Below are 15734 nucleotides of genomic sequence, written 5' to 3' on the forward strand. Positions count from 1 at the left end.
AATTCTGACTTTAATCTCAGAATTCTGACTTTTTTCTCAGAATTCTGACTTTAATCTCAGAATTCTGACTTTAATCTCAGAATTTTGACTTTAATGCAGGTGAGCACCTGGAAGCATCTGGGTGCAACCAGCTTCATCGCCTGAGATGTGAGTCGTGCAGGGGAACGTCCAGCAATCTTGGGGAACATGTCAGATTTAAGTGACTTTTTACGTGGCTGACGGCTTCCTGAAGATGCCATTTCATTATTGGAAGAGCAGAAGGTGAGTAAAACAACAGAGTTAGTTTAGTGTCCAAAACGGAACGAGCTGTTAGCATGTTTGTTAGCTTACATCGTTAGGAGGAATAAACGTGTTCCACAATGTTACATCACACGCATTGAATATAGGGTTATTAGCTGCTGATTGCTGGAATTATCCCAAAAGTGTTGGTTGTGTTTTATTTTATTGTTCTTTGTGTTGAATGTTTTCCAAGGAAATTAACCAGTAGTTGAATTATAGACGCTAACCACCTGCCAACATGAAAAATGTATTTGATGCGTTCAATTGAGTAACGTTTCGTACAGCAGAGGAGAGAAACTTGAATGAAATTGAAGGTGAAATACATGTTTATATATATTAATCAGGAAAATGGATGGCTTGCATAAACAGCTGCCGATCCCCGATTGTTGTTCTGATTGTGGTTGACTAAAGATCCTCTCAAACCATTCGCTAGCACCAACTAATGTTGTGCAAATAACTATATATAGGCTATGTTAGTGGTACAATGTCGGAAAAATATACAAACTTGTTAAAATGTCAGAATCACAAAATAATTTTCCTGCTCTGTGTTTTATGTGCCAGCTCAAGACTTAAATTACATTTTATACTCTGAGCTACCCTCATTGTTGTCAGTGCAGTTATCGCCAAGGTACGGAAATGGTGGGCTACAGTTCACTAAATCAAACTTAATACACTCATTAATGTTTCTTATAAAACAGTAAAACTAAAATTGCTGGTTGGGGAGCACAGCCGCCTTGAACTTTGACCACAGGGTGATGTGATGTTGTTCGCACAACCAATGGAAACGTAAAATGATGTGATGGATGGATGGATGATCCAATTGCTGTTCCAAATAATGATATACAATGTTTCATTGTGTGTTCTCTGTGTAATACCCTTTATTAGACTGTATATTAATGAATCGGTGTTATTGTACCGACATGATAATCAATCCAATCCTTTCATTTTAAAATAAAGTAGAGGATGGTCCATTTACTGAAAGGCTATGCTTTAGCTCCTTCTTTCACCATTGTATGTCTCCCTAAAACAGTATATAGCTTTTATGCTATTTAAAGTCAGTATTTTCCTATTGGCATAAGGGTGATCTTAACACTGATTTGCAGGGAAGACTTTGAAAAAAAGTAATTGTGTTTTCTGTCTGTTTTTGTGCAGATTGATTGGGATGTCATAGCGCTGATGGATGACGCAACTCTGGCAAATTACATCCCTTCCTATGGAGACCGAATTGCCCTCTTCAATTTCTGCAAAAGCAAACAACCACTCTCAAAAAGAAAACAGGGTCTTCTGCAGAAGCTTTGTGAGAAAATGAAAACCAAAAAGGAAAGTCCAAAGGAAAACACCTCTCAAGAAAGAACAAGACAGACAAAGAAGCAAAAAGCAACACGAAATATTGAGATAGGATGGATACATACTGATGGAAAAATAACCAAACAGGTGAGAGCGAAACAGGGAGGTGGGACTAGAAAAATTCAAATGGCCACTGATTCTGAATTAAAAGAAATTCTTCATGAAGGAAAGAAACTTTTTTTTCCTGATGGCATGTCTCCTAAGGGTCCTGAGACAGATTTTGAGTTTGAGGTTTGGGACTTTAAACAGAACCACCTTACTGATGACACCTGCCTGACGATTGGCAATATGTATGAAGCAGCGAGGCTGACAATGTTACGCTTCTACATTGCAACAAAGCCAAAAGTTACTGAAGAAGATGACAGCGAGACATCCGAAGTCATATTTGTCTTGGAAAGCAGTAGCAGTGAAATTAATCCATTGCAAACGTGGGAAGTCAGGAGTTCTTCTGTTGATGCCCACCCTGGTTTAGAACCTTCAGATGATTCAGAAATTACTTTTGGTCCCATTCTTAATGCTGAGGAAGATACAGAAGACACATTAATCTATGAGGGTTTTCTTGTACCCCTCAGTCCAGCTAATCCAGATGATGCAATAACAATCACTGTACATCATACTAACACTTTACATGACATTATTACTGCTTTCTCTGATTCAGATATTATGAGAAAAACACTGAATGTGAAGCGCATACTTCCAGACAACACAGAAGAAGCAGGCAGTGGCTCAGGGATACTAAGAGATGTTCTCACCTGCTTCTGGAATGAATTCTATGAGCGATGCACCCTCGGTACAACAGTTAAAGTGCCCTTCATTCGCCATGATTTTCCTGCTGCAAAATGGAAGGCAGTTGGACGAATACTTTTGAAAGGTTACCAAGACTGTCAGTATTTTCCAAATAAACTTGCAATCCCTTTTCTTGAACAAGTGCTTTTCAGTAGCGTTTACAGCGATCTTAAAGCACATTTTCTACAGTTTGTCAGCAGCCAAGAATGTGAGGTTTTGAGGGAAGCAGTCAAGAATTTTTCTGCTGTTGATCAAGATGATCTTGTGGAGGTTCTTGACAGTTATGGCTGTAGAAAAAGAATAACTGCCGAGTCTCTGCCTACAATCCTTTATGAAATAGCACACAAAGAGCTTGTCCAAAAACCAATGTTTGTCATTGACTGCTGGAGAGAGATCATCTATCCACATATTTCCCTCAGTCCAGAGGCACTGATCAAGTTGTTCTCAGACCTGCAACCAACATCAAAAAAAGTCTGCCAACTGCTGAAATTTGCTGAGGATTTGTCTCCAAAGCAAAAAGATGTGGGAAATCATCTCAAAAGATTCATCAGAGAGCTGGATGACATTAAACTTCAGAAATGTATGCGATTCTGCACTGGATCTGATCTTATAGTAACAAACAGTATTTTTGTGGAATTTCAAGATATGACGGCATTCACAAGAAGATCAGTGGGTCACACATGTGGAAGTATTCTGCAAATAGCTGACAACTATGAAAATTTCCCAGACTTCCGTTCTGAATTTAATGCCGTTCTTGAAAGTAATGTCTGGGTAATGGACATTGTTTAGACAGCTACTGCAATCCACTACATTTGAACGGTTCATGCAGACTAGAGCAGAGCTGCAAAGAGACATAAAGAATATGTATTTTGAACTTATGAAAATTACGCCTGTTTAAAACAAATCTGAGTAATTGTCCATTTATGTCAGAAGACCAGTTTTGACCGCAATTATTCCAGTTTCTTTTATCATTCCTAGTTTCACACGACACAATGAAGTGGTAAAAAAAAAGAATGAGTACACTGTTTATTACTATATCCAGAGCTGTCTTCACCAGATCTGAGTTCTCCTGCTGCATGAAAGAAACCTGTAGCAGCAACAAGAAAAATTATTTCAAGAGATCTAAAGAAAATATAATGAAGCTTCTTTTTTAAGCTTCTTTAGTGCCTCATGTTTTGTAGCAGTTTAGCTAAATCAAATACTCTTGTAAGTAAGGAGTCAGACTTAATTAATCCAGATATTTTATTATTGGGTCTGGATAAAACTCAAACATTGTTACATTGTAAATGTTATCTGTACAATTTTACATATTTGAATTAGTCATGTCTGACAGTATGTTTCTTTACAGTTTATGCAATTGTTAGCTAAGTTAGGCTGAGGTTTCAATTTTTAGTATTTGCTGTTAAAGTACAATTGAAAGTTACAGAAAATATATTTATATATTTTCCAGTATTTTCTAAATGTCATATTGATTCTAAGCATGTGTGTTTCTCATACACCAATAATCCACTGCATAATGGATTCAGTCTGTTTTGAAGAAATGTACTGGTTTCTAATGTTATAAATAGAAAATATACAATGCAGTGCAGTGCTCAGTGAACAGAAGATATCCAATTTTTGTTTCTGCATTTCCTCAACAATTAGCACTTGTTTTATCTCTACACCCTAGATGACTCTTGTTATTTTTGATACCACAAGAGCAATAGTGTTAATGTTTTACACTGTCACTGATGTATAACACAGAGTTGTATTAGATATAGTTTCTGTTTTTAAAGGTTGGCTCATTCTAATGGCCATGTTGTTGGGATTAGCAAGAAAATGTTTCTTGTAAAATGTTGCTAATAAATGTTACTTTAAAATAAAATTCTATCATGGTTTTTAATATGTTGATCTAGCTCCTTATCCATTTGAACAGGCGTCAAATCTATCCCCTTACCTCCGGCTTTTAATATGTGTTGGCTGTAAATGAAAGAAAAATTTAACATGTGGCTTGGCTTTCATCGACCAAATTAAAGACTGTGATCAGCTAATTTAATTGAGAAATATTTAACTTTACAGGATAATGAATAACCCTAAGGTAAATCATATATTGTGAGAAAATGAAGAGAATGGAATCAGAATTCAAAAGAACTCAGTAACAGTGCTGAATGCCATTTATTTGTCTTTAACATGTCATTAGAAAAAGTTAGATACACATTTGATAATTGCAAATGGTTTCAGACTTAATGGGACAATAACTTGGAACTTCTTTTGGGCACTGTTTTGTCACATAGGTGCAGGGAAGCCCTGAAGAGGCTTGATAACAAGCTATTCATTTTATTCAGGTATGATGGAGAAGGGATCCACCTAAAAGATGTAGGACAGTAGCTCTCGAGGGCTGAACTTGCCCCTCCTCCCCGAGTTAATGCATGGGTAATTTGCTTATACACACAAGGCTTACAAATATCGATCTGGATTGCCAGTCATGAATAGTAAGAAAAAAAGTTGGCAACAGAATGCAACGGATAGCTAGTGAGTTTATACTTCACAAATGCTTGGCAACAAAACAGTGATGTTTATATTTAATGGAAGGCAGGTTTACAAATTTTATAATATCCTTTTTGCTGTACTCGTACTGCCATTTAATTCACATTTCACACATACATTGTCATTGGAATTTATTTAACAACACAGAATTGTGTTAGAAGAAAAAATACATTTGTTTATGCAGCTGAAAGCATAGCTAGTTAGAAGAATTTGTTACATAACTGATGATCACATCACACTATCTATATTTGACAAGAAATGAGCATTGCTACTTCTAATGACTGAGTGTAAAAGTAAAAAAAAAAACTATATATTGGGACAAGATGTCAACCAAACATTTTTTTACTTTGATCAGTAAAATGGTAGCTGAAAGACTAAACTCATATCAAAACACTGCATTTACATTATACCAGTAATAACCATTAATATTCTGACAGAATGATGTAAAAATTACATGTTTGCTTGCCCCCAAAATGTCTTTCATTTGATACAAAGCAAGAATACCTGCATATAGGGTACCTGTAAGACATGACAACTACTCACATAATCAAGATAAACAGAAACACTGTTTTTTCTCTTTTTGACTACAGAAATTTCTGAAACACTTTGGAGTATTTTTTCTCTTAACCTTATATACAGATCAGCAGCAACAAGTGGATCTCTTGGGGCATTCCATTCATTTTCTACCATAAGCAGACAACAAAGTTCAAACACTGTTTCATCGCAGGGATATTGGCCTTTTGGTGTACACTCTTCCATGCACACAATGATCTCATCCATGAAAACAGGTTTCAGTCTATCCTCAGCCCTGTGCAGCTCTGGAAAAGAGTACATCACTACTGGTTGACCCGATGATGCACCACCACTTGGCCTGATTTTGTGTGAGTTCCATGTGTGCACAACGTCATCAAGTTCATCCTGCATAAAAACAGCACAGTGTAAATGTATAAAACAGATAATGGAACAATAACTTTTCCCAAGGTTGGGGCTTATTAAGTAATTAATACAAAAAGAAAGTGACCTCTAATGCCAAGCACAACAACAAAATAGCACTTTCAGCAAACAGCACATGCACACAGAGAGGTGCAACACTTTAAACTGTATGATCCCTAATTTCATATGTAGCATTAACTTACTGATAAAAATGCTTTCTGAAACCAGACCCAAGGGAGCACTGGGGAACAGACTCCCTACTAATTTAAAACATTTGGCAATAAAAACACATTTGCTCCATGCACATGTGCTGAGAAAGGTGTAATTATGTCTAATGATAAAATAAATTCCATCAAATTATTAAAATGAAAATAAACTCATTTTATTCACAAAAGACCTTTTGATATTTCTAAAAACACTACCAGAACATATACATGTTCAACTTTTGAAACAGACATTACAGAACATGTGTACACCCTTTTACCTGAATAAGATTACGAAAGCAGAATTGGTTAAGATTTTTGTCCAAAAAGTCTCCGGTGAAGTGACCATCATCCTGAAAGGTTTGAAATAAGCTCATCCAAAACTGTGCACTCTGTTTGCGGAGGGTATCCCACCACCCTTCTATGCGTTGGTTGGCTGTACTTCTTCCATAAACGAAACTTTTATCCCCTGCAAAACTGTCTGTGTGGTTTCTCCGCAGAAACATCTGCATTTGTTCGACACATCTATTTTCTGTTCCTCTGTCAGCACGTATCCTCTCTGGACATCCATTGATGCATGAAACTGTTTTCAGAAAATAACTTGCAATCAATTTAGGGTCATTGTTTGTGACGTAAGCCTCCATCCATAAAACAGCGGCTAAAACCGTCTATGCAGCCACTAATAGCAATGGCATATAGTATTAGTTTATCATAGCCATCCATGTGCCAAAGTGCATTGGGTCCTTTGCAGTTGTACTGACGTCTTCTCAATCGTCGAGCTCGTCTTAGTTCCACACCTTGTGGGTCAACCAATTTAATTATGCGTCTTACAGTATCTTGTGACACCACAATTCCACATTGAACTGCATGAAGATGTAGCCATCGATAACCTTGCATCTGACCACTGGTCATGATTTCTTGTTGGACAAAGACCATCACTTCTTCCAGGTCTGACTGATTCTTCCTTCTGAACAGCCCAAGTCTTTTACAAATTATCTTTAGAGTTCGAACACTTATTATAGTCTGATGACTGTGTGCTAAAATTGCAAGTATTTCTTTGTTACTGAAAGAAAGTCTGAAGTACAGTCTGACTAGGTCATCCAAATCTGACATTTCAGGAACTGTGTCTCTCACTCTGAGAGGGGAACTCTTGGCAGAAGACCCTGTTTTCTTTTTGAGAGTGGTTGTTTGCTTTTGCAGAAATTGAAGAGGGCAATTCGGTCTCCATAGGAAGGGATGTAATTTGCCAGAGTTGCGTCATCCATCAGCGCTATGACATCCCAATCAATCTGCACAAAAACAGACAGAAAACACAATTACTTTTTTTCAAAGTCTTCCCTGCAAATCAGTGTTAAGATCACCCTTATGCCAATAGGAAAATACTGACTTTAAATAGCATAAAAGCTATATACTGTTTTAGGGAGACATACAATGGTGAAAGAAGGAGCTAAAGCATAGCCTTTCAGTAAATGGACCATCCTCTACTTTATTTTAAAATGAAAGGATTGGATTGATTATCATGTCGGTACAATAACACCGATTCATTAATATACAGTCTAATAAAGGGTATTACACAGAGAACACACAATGAAACATTGTATATCATTATTTGGAACAGCAATTGGATCATCCATCCATCCATCACATCATTTTACGTTTCCATTGGTTGTGCGAACAACATCACATCACCCTGTGGTCAAAGTTCAAGGCGGCTGTGCTCCCCAACCAGCAATTTTAGTTTTACTGTTTTATAAGAAACATTAATGAGTGTATTAAGTTTGATTTAGTGAACTGTAGCCCACCATTTCCGTACCTTGGCGATAACTGCACTGACAACAATGAGGGTAGCTCAGAGTATAAAATGTAATTTAAGTCTTGAGCTGGCACATAAAACACAGAGCAGGAAAATTATTTTGTGATTCTGACATTTTAACAAGTTTGTATATTTTTCCGACATTGTACCACTAACATAGCCTATATATAGTTATTTGCACAACATTAGTTGGTGCTAGCGAATGGTTTGAGAGGATCTTTAGTCAACCACAATCAGAACAACAATCGGGGATCGGCAGCTGTTTATGCAAGCCATCCATTTTCCTGATTAATATATATAAACATGTATTTCACCTTCAATTTCATTCAAGTTTCTCTCCTCTGCTGTACGAAACGTTACTCAATTGAACGCATCAAATACATTTTTCATGTTGGCAGGTGGTTAGCGTCTATAATTCAACTACTGGTTAATTTCCTTGGAAAACATTCAACACAAAGAACAATAAAATAAAACACAACCAACACTTTTGGGATAATTCCAGCAATCAGCAGCTAATAACCCTATATTCAATGCGTGTGATGTAACATTGTGGAACACGTTTATTCCTCCTAACGATGTAAGCTAACAAACATGCTAACAGCTTGTTCCATTTTGGACACTAAACTAACTCTGTTGTTTTACTCACCTTCTGCTCTTCCAATAATGAAATGGCATCTTCAGGAACCCCTCAGCCACGTAAAAAGTCACTTAAATCTGACATGTTCCCCAAGATTGCTGGACGTTCCCCTGCACGACTCACATCTCAGGCGATGAAGCTGGTTGCACCCAGATGCTTCCAGGTGCTCACCTGCATTAAAGTCAAAATTCTGAGATTAAAGTCAGAATTCTGAGATTAAAGTCAGAATTCTGAGATTAAAGTCAGAATTCTGAGAAAAAAGTCAGAATTCTGAGATTAAAGTCAGAATTCTGAGATTAAAGTCAGAATTCTGAGATTAAAGTCAGAATTCTGAGAAAAAAGTCAGAATTCTGAGATTAAAGTCAGAATTCTGAGAAAAAAGTCAGAATTCTGAGATTAAAGTCAGAATTCTGAGAAAAAAGTCAGAATTCTGAGATTAAAGTCAGAATTCTGAGAAAAAAGTCAGAATTCTGAGATTAAAGTCAGAATTCTGAGATTAAAGTCAGAATTCTGAGATTAAAGTCAGAATTCTGAGATTAAAGTCAGAATTCTGAGATTAAAGTCAGAATTCTGAGAAAAAAGTCAGAATTCTGAGATTAAAGTCAGAATTCTGAGATTAAAGTCAGAATTCTGAGATTAAAGTCAGAATTCTGAGAAAAAAGTCAGAATTCTGAGATTAAAGTCAGAATTCTGAGATTAAAGTCAAAATTCTGAGATTAAAGTCAGAATTCTGAGATTAAAGTCAGAATTCTGAGATTAAAGTCAGAATTCTGAGAAAAAAGTCAGAATTCTGAGATTAAAGTCAGAATTCTGAGATTAAAGTCAGAATTCTGAGATTAAAGTCAGAATTCTGAGAAAAAAGTCAGAATTCTGAGATTAAAGTCAGAATTCTGAGAAAAAAGTCAGAATTCTGAGATTAAAGTCAGAATTCTGAGATTAAAGTCAGAATTCTGAGAAAAAAGTCAGAATTCTGAGATTAAAGTCAGAATTCTGAGATTAAAGTCAGAATTCTGAGATTAAAGTCAGAATTCTGAGAAAAAAGTCAGAATTCTGAGATTAAAGTCAGAATTCTGAGATTAAAGTCAGAATTCTGAGAAAAAAGTCAGAATTCTGAGATTAAAGTCAGAATTCTGAGATTAAAGTCAGAATGTTTTTTTTTTTTTTTAGTGGCCCTAATACTCTTCCGTAGTACGGAGCTAAATTGGGGCCATAAAGTTTGTTCAAACAAAAAATCTGAACCTGAAAAATAAAGGTTTGTTCAAAAGTAAAAAATTAAAACTGAAAAATAAAAGTTGGTTCAAAAGAAAAAAATGTTAACCTGAAAAATAAGTTTGTTCAAAAGAATAACATTTGAACCTGAAAATTTATTTTGAACCTGCCCCCAAAAAATGTGAAAACTGGAAAAAAAAAAGTTTTGCAACTTAAAAAAAAAAAAAACAGATGTGAAACTGGAAAAAAAAATTTCAAAAGTACTTTTTAGATTGAAGTTTTTTTTTTTTTCGAACTTGCAGATTTATTTTTCGCCTTCAAACTTCTGGCCCTGTTTTGGCGTGGGGGGCGGGTCCTCAGATCATGGGGGTGCGGAATCATGACTGACAGCTCAACACAGTGGCTGGACAACATATTCCCAGCTGTTGCATTCAGGGACCGTGGAAACTGTAATTATCTGTAATACATCATCGATATTCTATATATATGTGATTGGTTTTGAAAGATAACATGCTTCACCGATAGAAGCAGCTTACGTGAATACACGACGCGCATCTCAGAGGAGAAAATATGATCTTGACAGATTTGCACAGCATTTTAAGTCCGTGTTGGAGATTTCTCATGCAAAACGAGGCCGGAATTTTCCGAATATCCATGCATAATTAAACCTGGACTTATTTTCACATGGACTGGACTCGGGTTTCGGGCCCACCGCCCTACACAGATGCTGGGCGAGCGCGACATCAAGTACGCAAGAGGCGACAGTTTCTGTTAGGGATAACCTTTATTTATATGACGCATAGCTGTTTTTCCCACTTATACCCATTTATATAGTGTCTTGATGCTGCCGTCTTTGCCTTACTGCTTGTGGAAACTGATGAAGCAGTTCCTCTCAGCTGTGAGGCACAGGTAGGTCTCACACTTCGTCCACTGCACTCTGACAAAACCAGTACAGCCTGGGTATTTACACCTGCCCTTTTTTGCTCTGATAGCAGGCCAGTGATCAGTGCTGTCCCAACGCACAGGTGCTGGTGGAACTGGTGCAGTGGTAACTCTGGTCCCCTTCCCAGCCAGATCTTCATCATCATGTTGGGAGGGTCTTCCCCTTTTCTTTTTCCGCTCCATGAAAAGGCAGCTTGCAACCTTACTTTTGAACTGGAGCATGCTCTGGACCTCTCTTTGTGGGATGCTGCAGTCCATGAGGTACAAAAGCCAAGCGTTAACGAGGGTGAAATCCATCATGTGAAATACAATCCTGTGGTACCACTTCTTAGACCTCAGCATTGTTCGGTAAAGAGCAATGAGTGAATCTATGAGTTCCACTCTCCTATGCTTTTGTTGTAGGTCTGGATGATACTTGGGCACATAACCTCCACTGCTTCGTTTTGTTTCTTGTCCCATCTTTGGACGGACACTGTGGGATTAGCTGAGGCAAAGGTTGAGAGGAGTGTGACAGCATGATTGTCATACCATTTCACTGCCCCGAGCTGGACTCCATCATGTTTAGTTTCAAATATCCTTGGTATATCATTAGTATGTTATGAACCTGCCATTTTAATGCAACATAATTAATAGTTGCACTTCCACCCTCACTGTCCTCGCTGCTCCTCCTTTCCTCGCTGTCTCCACTGTCCTCATTCTCTGGCTCATAGTCTTCATCATTCTCACTGTCTCTATCAACCTCACTTTCTCCTTGCTGGGTTACAAGCTGCTCTTTTTCTTCATCACTAAATCCTAATACATCCTCACTACCATCCACAGGAAGTGCTAGTTTGGTTTTCTTCTGTAGGAATTATAAAACATTGTTGCATTATTCTGTAAATGGAAGAAAAGAGTGTCAAATATAGTCATATGCAATATGGAAAGGACTCACAAAATGCATTATAGCAGGCTCTAGAATATTAGTGCATACCATCAACATGCTGGGCTAGCAATACAAAGGTAATCTTAATGGTAGTTACCATATGGCCACATCCACATTCTAACAGTTTAACATTATTAAATGATCAAATACAGTGCAATAAACCACAGAATAGTGAATTTACCTCACTTATTGTTGAGTATGTATATTTTTTCCCTGTCAAAAATGGCAGAAAAGTACTTTTTTTGATGATTTCTGAGGAGTCAATTGGCGAAGCTCCTCCCTGTGAAGATGTCTGCAGAAAAGTGTCAAAATTCCCTCCAGAAAGTCATGTGACAAATTTAAACACTGCTATTGGTTCTTAAGATCCCATCTCTTTCAGTGCACTACATCTTAAAAGTGGATGTACTGTGTGTGTGTTTGTGTGTGTGTGTGGAAGGAATTTAATGGGTTTGTTACCAAATGGCAACATTGTACCATAGAGGGTTAAGGAAGAAGAAAATGAAAACGCAGTTTGAAAGATCTATTAGCAATTTAATTTATGAGTCACAAATGCAGCCATGACTTTAAAATGAAAAAGAATTTCTGTTAATACATTTAAATTTTCAAATTTGACATTTTAAATTTTATTTATGAGTCAAAAAATGCAGCTTCATTTTGAAAGTGAAAAAGCATTTTATTAATACATTTTAATTTGAATATTGTATTATACAGGTGCTGGTCATAAAATTAGAATATCATGAAAAAATGTATTTCAGTAATTCAATTCAAAAAGTGCAACTTGTATATTCTATTCATTCATTACACACAGACTGATATATTTCAAATGTTTATTTCTTTTAATTATGATGATCATAACTGACAACTGATGAAAACCCCAAATTCAGTATCTCAGAAAATTTGAATATTGTGAAAAGGGTCAATATTGAAGACACCTGGTACCACACTCTAATCAGCTGAGTAACTCAAAACACCTGGAAAGACCGTAAAATGGTCTCTCAGTCTAGTTCTGTAGGCTGCACAATCACGGGGAAGACTGCTGACTGGACAGTTGTCCAAAAAACGACCATTGACACCTTGCACAAGAAGGGCAAGACATTAAAGGTCATTGCTAAAGAGACTGGCTGTTTACAGAGCTCTGAGTCCAAGCACATTAATAGAGAAGCGAAGGGAAGGAAAATATGTGGTAGAAAAAAGTGTTCAAGCAATAAAGATAACTGCACCTTGGAGTGAAACAAAACCCATTAAAAATGTGAGAGAGATTCACAAAGAGTGGACTGCAGCTGGAATCGGTGCTTCAAGAATCACCACGAACAGACGTATGCAAGACATGGGATTCAGTTGTTGCATTTCTCGCGTCAAGCCACTCTTGAACAAGAGATGGCGTCAGAAGCATCTTGCCTGGGCTGTTGCTGAGTGGTCCAAAGTTATGTTCTCTGATGAAGGTAAATTTTGCAATTCCTTTGGAAATCAAGGTCAGCAATTCAGAAGAGCAGAAGGCCACTATCAGAGCAACCTGGGGTCTCATAACACCTGAACAGTACCACAGACTGATCGACTCCATGCCACGCCGCATTGCTGCAGTAATCCAGGCAAAAGGAGCCCCACCTAAGTATTGAGTGCTGTACATGCTCATACTTTTCAGTTGGCCAACATTTAAAAAAAACAAACTTTTTTTGTATTGGTCTTAAGTAATATTAAAATTTTCTGATACTGAATTTGGAGTTTTCATTAGTTGTCAGTTATAATCTTCAAAATTAAAAGAATTAGCATTTGAAATATATCAGTCTATGTGTAATGACTGAATATAATATACAAGTTTCACTTTCTGAATGGAATTACTGAACATTTTTTTTTAATGATATTCTAATTTTATGACCAGCACCTTTATGTTCTGAATCAGTGGACTTATAAAGAGTAGAAATCTAAAGAGACATTATGAAACCAAACATAAGAACTTCGACCAAAACTATCCACCTGGGTCTTATCTGAACTGAGGGGACCGTATGAACGAGCTACACGGCTGATATCACAGTCTTTTACAGCGCAACAGTGAGCATACGAGTGTTCACTGTGAGGACAGTGGATTTTAGGAGAACATAAAAAGCCTTTCACTGACAGGGATGTAATCAAAGAGTGCATGGAAGCTGTGGCAGAAACACTTCCAAGATGGAAAAGGACAACTTCAGGAAAAGGTTAAGCAAATTGCCTTGCCTGCCACAAGCACAAGGAGAGCAGAATTATTATGCCAAGATGTACTGACCCAGCTCGACTGAGCCACTCAAAGTGTTTAATATTGGTAATTAAATTGTATTGCACTTTTCTTATCAGCAGATGATTTCATGGCCATATAAATAATTGATCAGTAGTTAAAAAACAAAAACTCTAGGGTTAAATAAATGTAAAACAAAAATAAAAGAAAATGTATTTGTCAGTTGATTTAAAAATATTTGGCCTCCAAGTGTTTGGATGATGGAGGTAGTGGACCTCCTGCTATTTTAGTTGGGGACAACTGGTTTAGAGAATTGGAAAAATGATCCTACTGTGCTTGATATCACATATTAAAAAGACAGATTCAAAACAATTAAATAGATCATAAATGTTTTTCCACACAATGTAGGAAAAATCTCATCTGAATCCTGTGAAATAGTTGAAAACAAAATGTATCTCAACTTATCCAATGCTGCAAGGACAAAACATTCACCAGTACTGAAAGGTAAAACAATGTAAATGGAGCTATAATTTTTAAGAAAAATAGTTTTTGTAACATTTTATTTAAAAATATTACATGATGAAAATAATGTACACCCCTCTCAATCAATGGAAAAATCTCTATTTGTATAGCAGCAATCCAACCCCTCGAATTGCCGAGCAGCTCTTTACATGTTTCCACTGTTGTTTTAAAGATTTCTCTGTGGATGAGCTCCAACTCTTTAAAGACCGGAAGGACTCTTTGCCTAATTCTTAGCTCCCTCCAAAGATTATGTATCAGTCAGGACTCCAGCTGGGTCACTTTGGAATAATACTTCCAGTCAGAAGGAATATGTTGGTAAAAATAAAGCTAATAATGTCAGGGGCATGAATAATTTAAGACCTTACTATATATAAATGTAGAGTGCAATAACCTCTTGTAGACTACTGTCACAAATTTGCTTCAAACCACCACAATGCCAAGGGGGTCTATGTGGACCACTAATGCTTTTCATGCACATTGTACACATACCAAGGGTCATATTGGAAGCACTCTGCTGCCATCAGGCAATCAGTTATGCCCAATTATGCCTAATATTTACTCATCTGTATACTAAATACCTAGATATGTTTTGTTGGGTGATGTATTTAAATTCATCTCCACTTCTATCAGAATCTGTTTGACAGTAAAACCATTTTTTAAATAACTACATTCAGACAAAGGCTCAATAATGTAGCCAATAGGTCTCCCACGACATATTTATTCTGCTCTCAGATCACACGCAGTGTCACCTTCAGTATATTACATTTCTGTAGCAGGATAACTTTGGTTTCTCTGTAGACTCAGAAGCGAGTCCATGAGAAAAAGTTTTTTTCCTCCTAGCTGAAGGATTCAGAAAGTGGAATCACTACTTTTAGAACAAATGGAAACTTTATTTGCACAGTTAAATTGTTGTGATACCCCATTTAATTAAGTTATTCCGGTTGACTTTAAATCCCCCAGCCATAATAATATGACAAGTTGGTTTGAATGTGCTTCGCTGTTTTGATGGATCACAGGGTTCAGAAAGTTTGGTTTCCCTAATCCTGTGTGAACAGCATGTCTCCCATTTGACAAGGATAGTGGAGTTGTATTTAGAACTCCACCTTTTCTTTAGGACTCAGGCCCGCACCGGGTTGGTTCAGGCCCCTTGTTGGTTTACTTCTCTTGACGTGATGTGGATTCCCAGGGGAAAGGCACATTATTCTAACTAACGTGCAAGAGACATATCACTAAGAATTCAAGACTTCAAGAAAGACGCATGCCATCTGTGAAACTTGATCAGTTGCTCCCACTTTATTCTTTGGAGAATCTGCTGTTTGCCATTCCTGCCATCCTGAAGCAAGAGACTTTGTGTACTGCATTCCAATGCGGGTAGATTTGCCAAAACAACCTCCCTCATGCTGATA

General features: G+C 37.1%; 1 protein-coding gene and 1 long non-coding RNA gene across 3 annotated transcripts; one reads left to right on the top strand and one right to left on the bottom strand.

Annotated features, from left to right (window-relative positions):
• Window positions 1-271: 271 nt before the first annotated feature.
• On the top strand, window positions 272-4702 carry LOC124874454. Its single transcript, XM_047375807.1, has 3 exons — window positions 272-1713; window positions 1831-2701; window positions 4686-4702. Exons 1-3 carry the CDS (start codon window positions 1456-1458, stop codon window positions 4700-4702), a joined length of 1146 nt encoding a protein of 381 aa, XP_047231763.1. The 5' UTR covers window positions 272-1455.
• A 698-nt stretch (window positions 4703-5400) lies between these two features.
• LOC124874265 lies at window positions 5401-8764 on the bottom strand. Of its 2 annotated transcripts, none has more exons than XR_007039741.1 (3): window positions 8534-8764; window positions 6356-7363; window positions 5401-5856 (listed from the first exon to the last, which is right to left on the bottom strand). It is a non-coding gene; the product is annotated as an uncharacterized LOC124874265 (long non-coding RNA). The 2 variants fall into 2 exon arrangements; XR_007039742.1 differs by having other exon boundaries at window positions 7209-7363; window positions 8534-8758.
• Window positions 8765-15734: the final 6970 nt, after the last annotated feature.

The sequence above is a fragment of the Girardinichthys multiradiatus genome, chromosome 9 (assembly GCF_021462225.1).
Source record: "Girardinichthys multiradiatus isolate DD_20200921_A chromosome 9, DD_fGirMul_XY1, whole genome shotgun sequence".
Taxonomy (NCBI): Eukaryota; Metazoa; Chordata; class Actinopteri; order Cyprinodontiformes; family Goodeidae; genus Girardinichthys; species Girardinichthys multiradiatus.

What these genes read in the sequence shown, in the direction of transcription:
- LOC124874454 (XM_047375807.1), top strand. Translation starts at nt 1,456, where the DNA reads ATGGATGACGCAACTCTGGCAAATTACATCCCTTCCTATGGAGACCGA. An exon ending in ATGGAAAAATAACCAAACAG is followed by an intron (nt 1,714 to 1,830) that starts GTGAGAGCGAAA and finishes ATGTCTCCTAAG; the next exon opens with GGTCCTGAGACAGATTTTGA.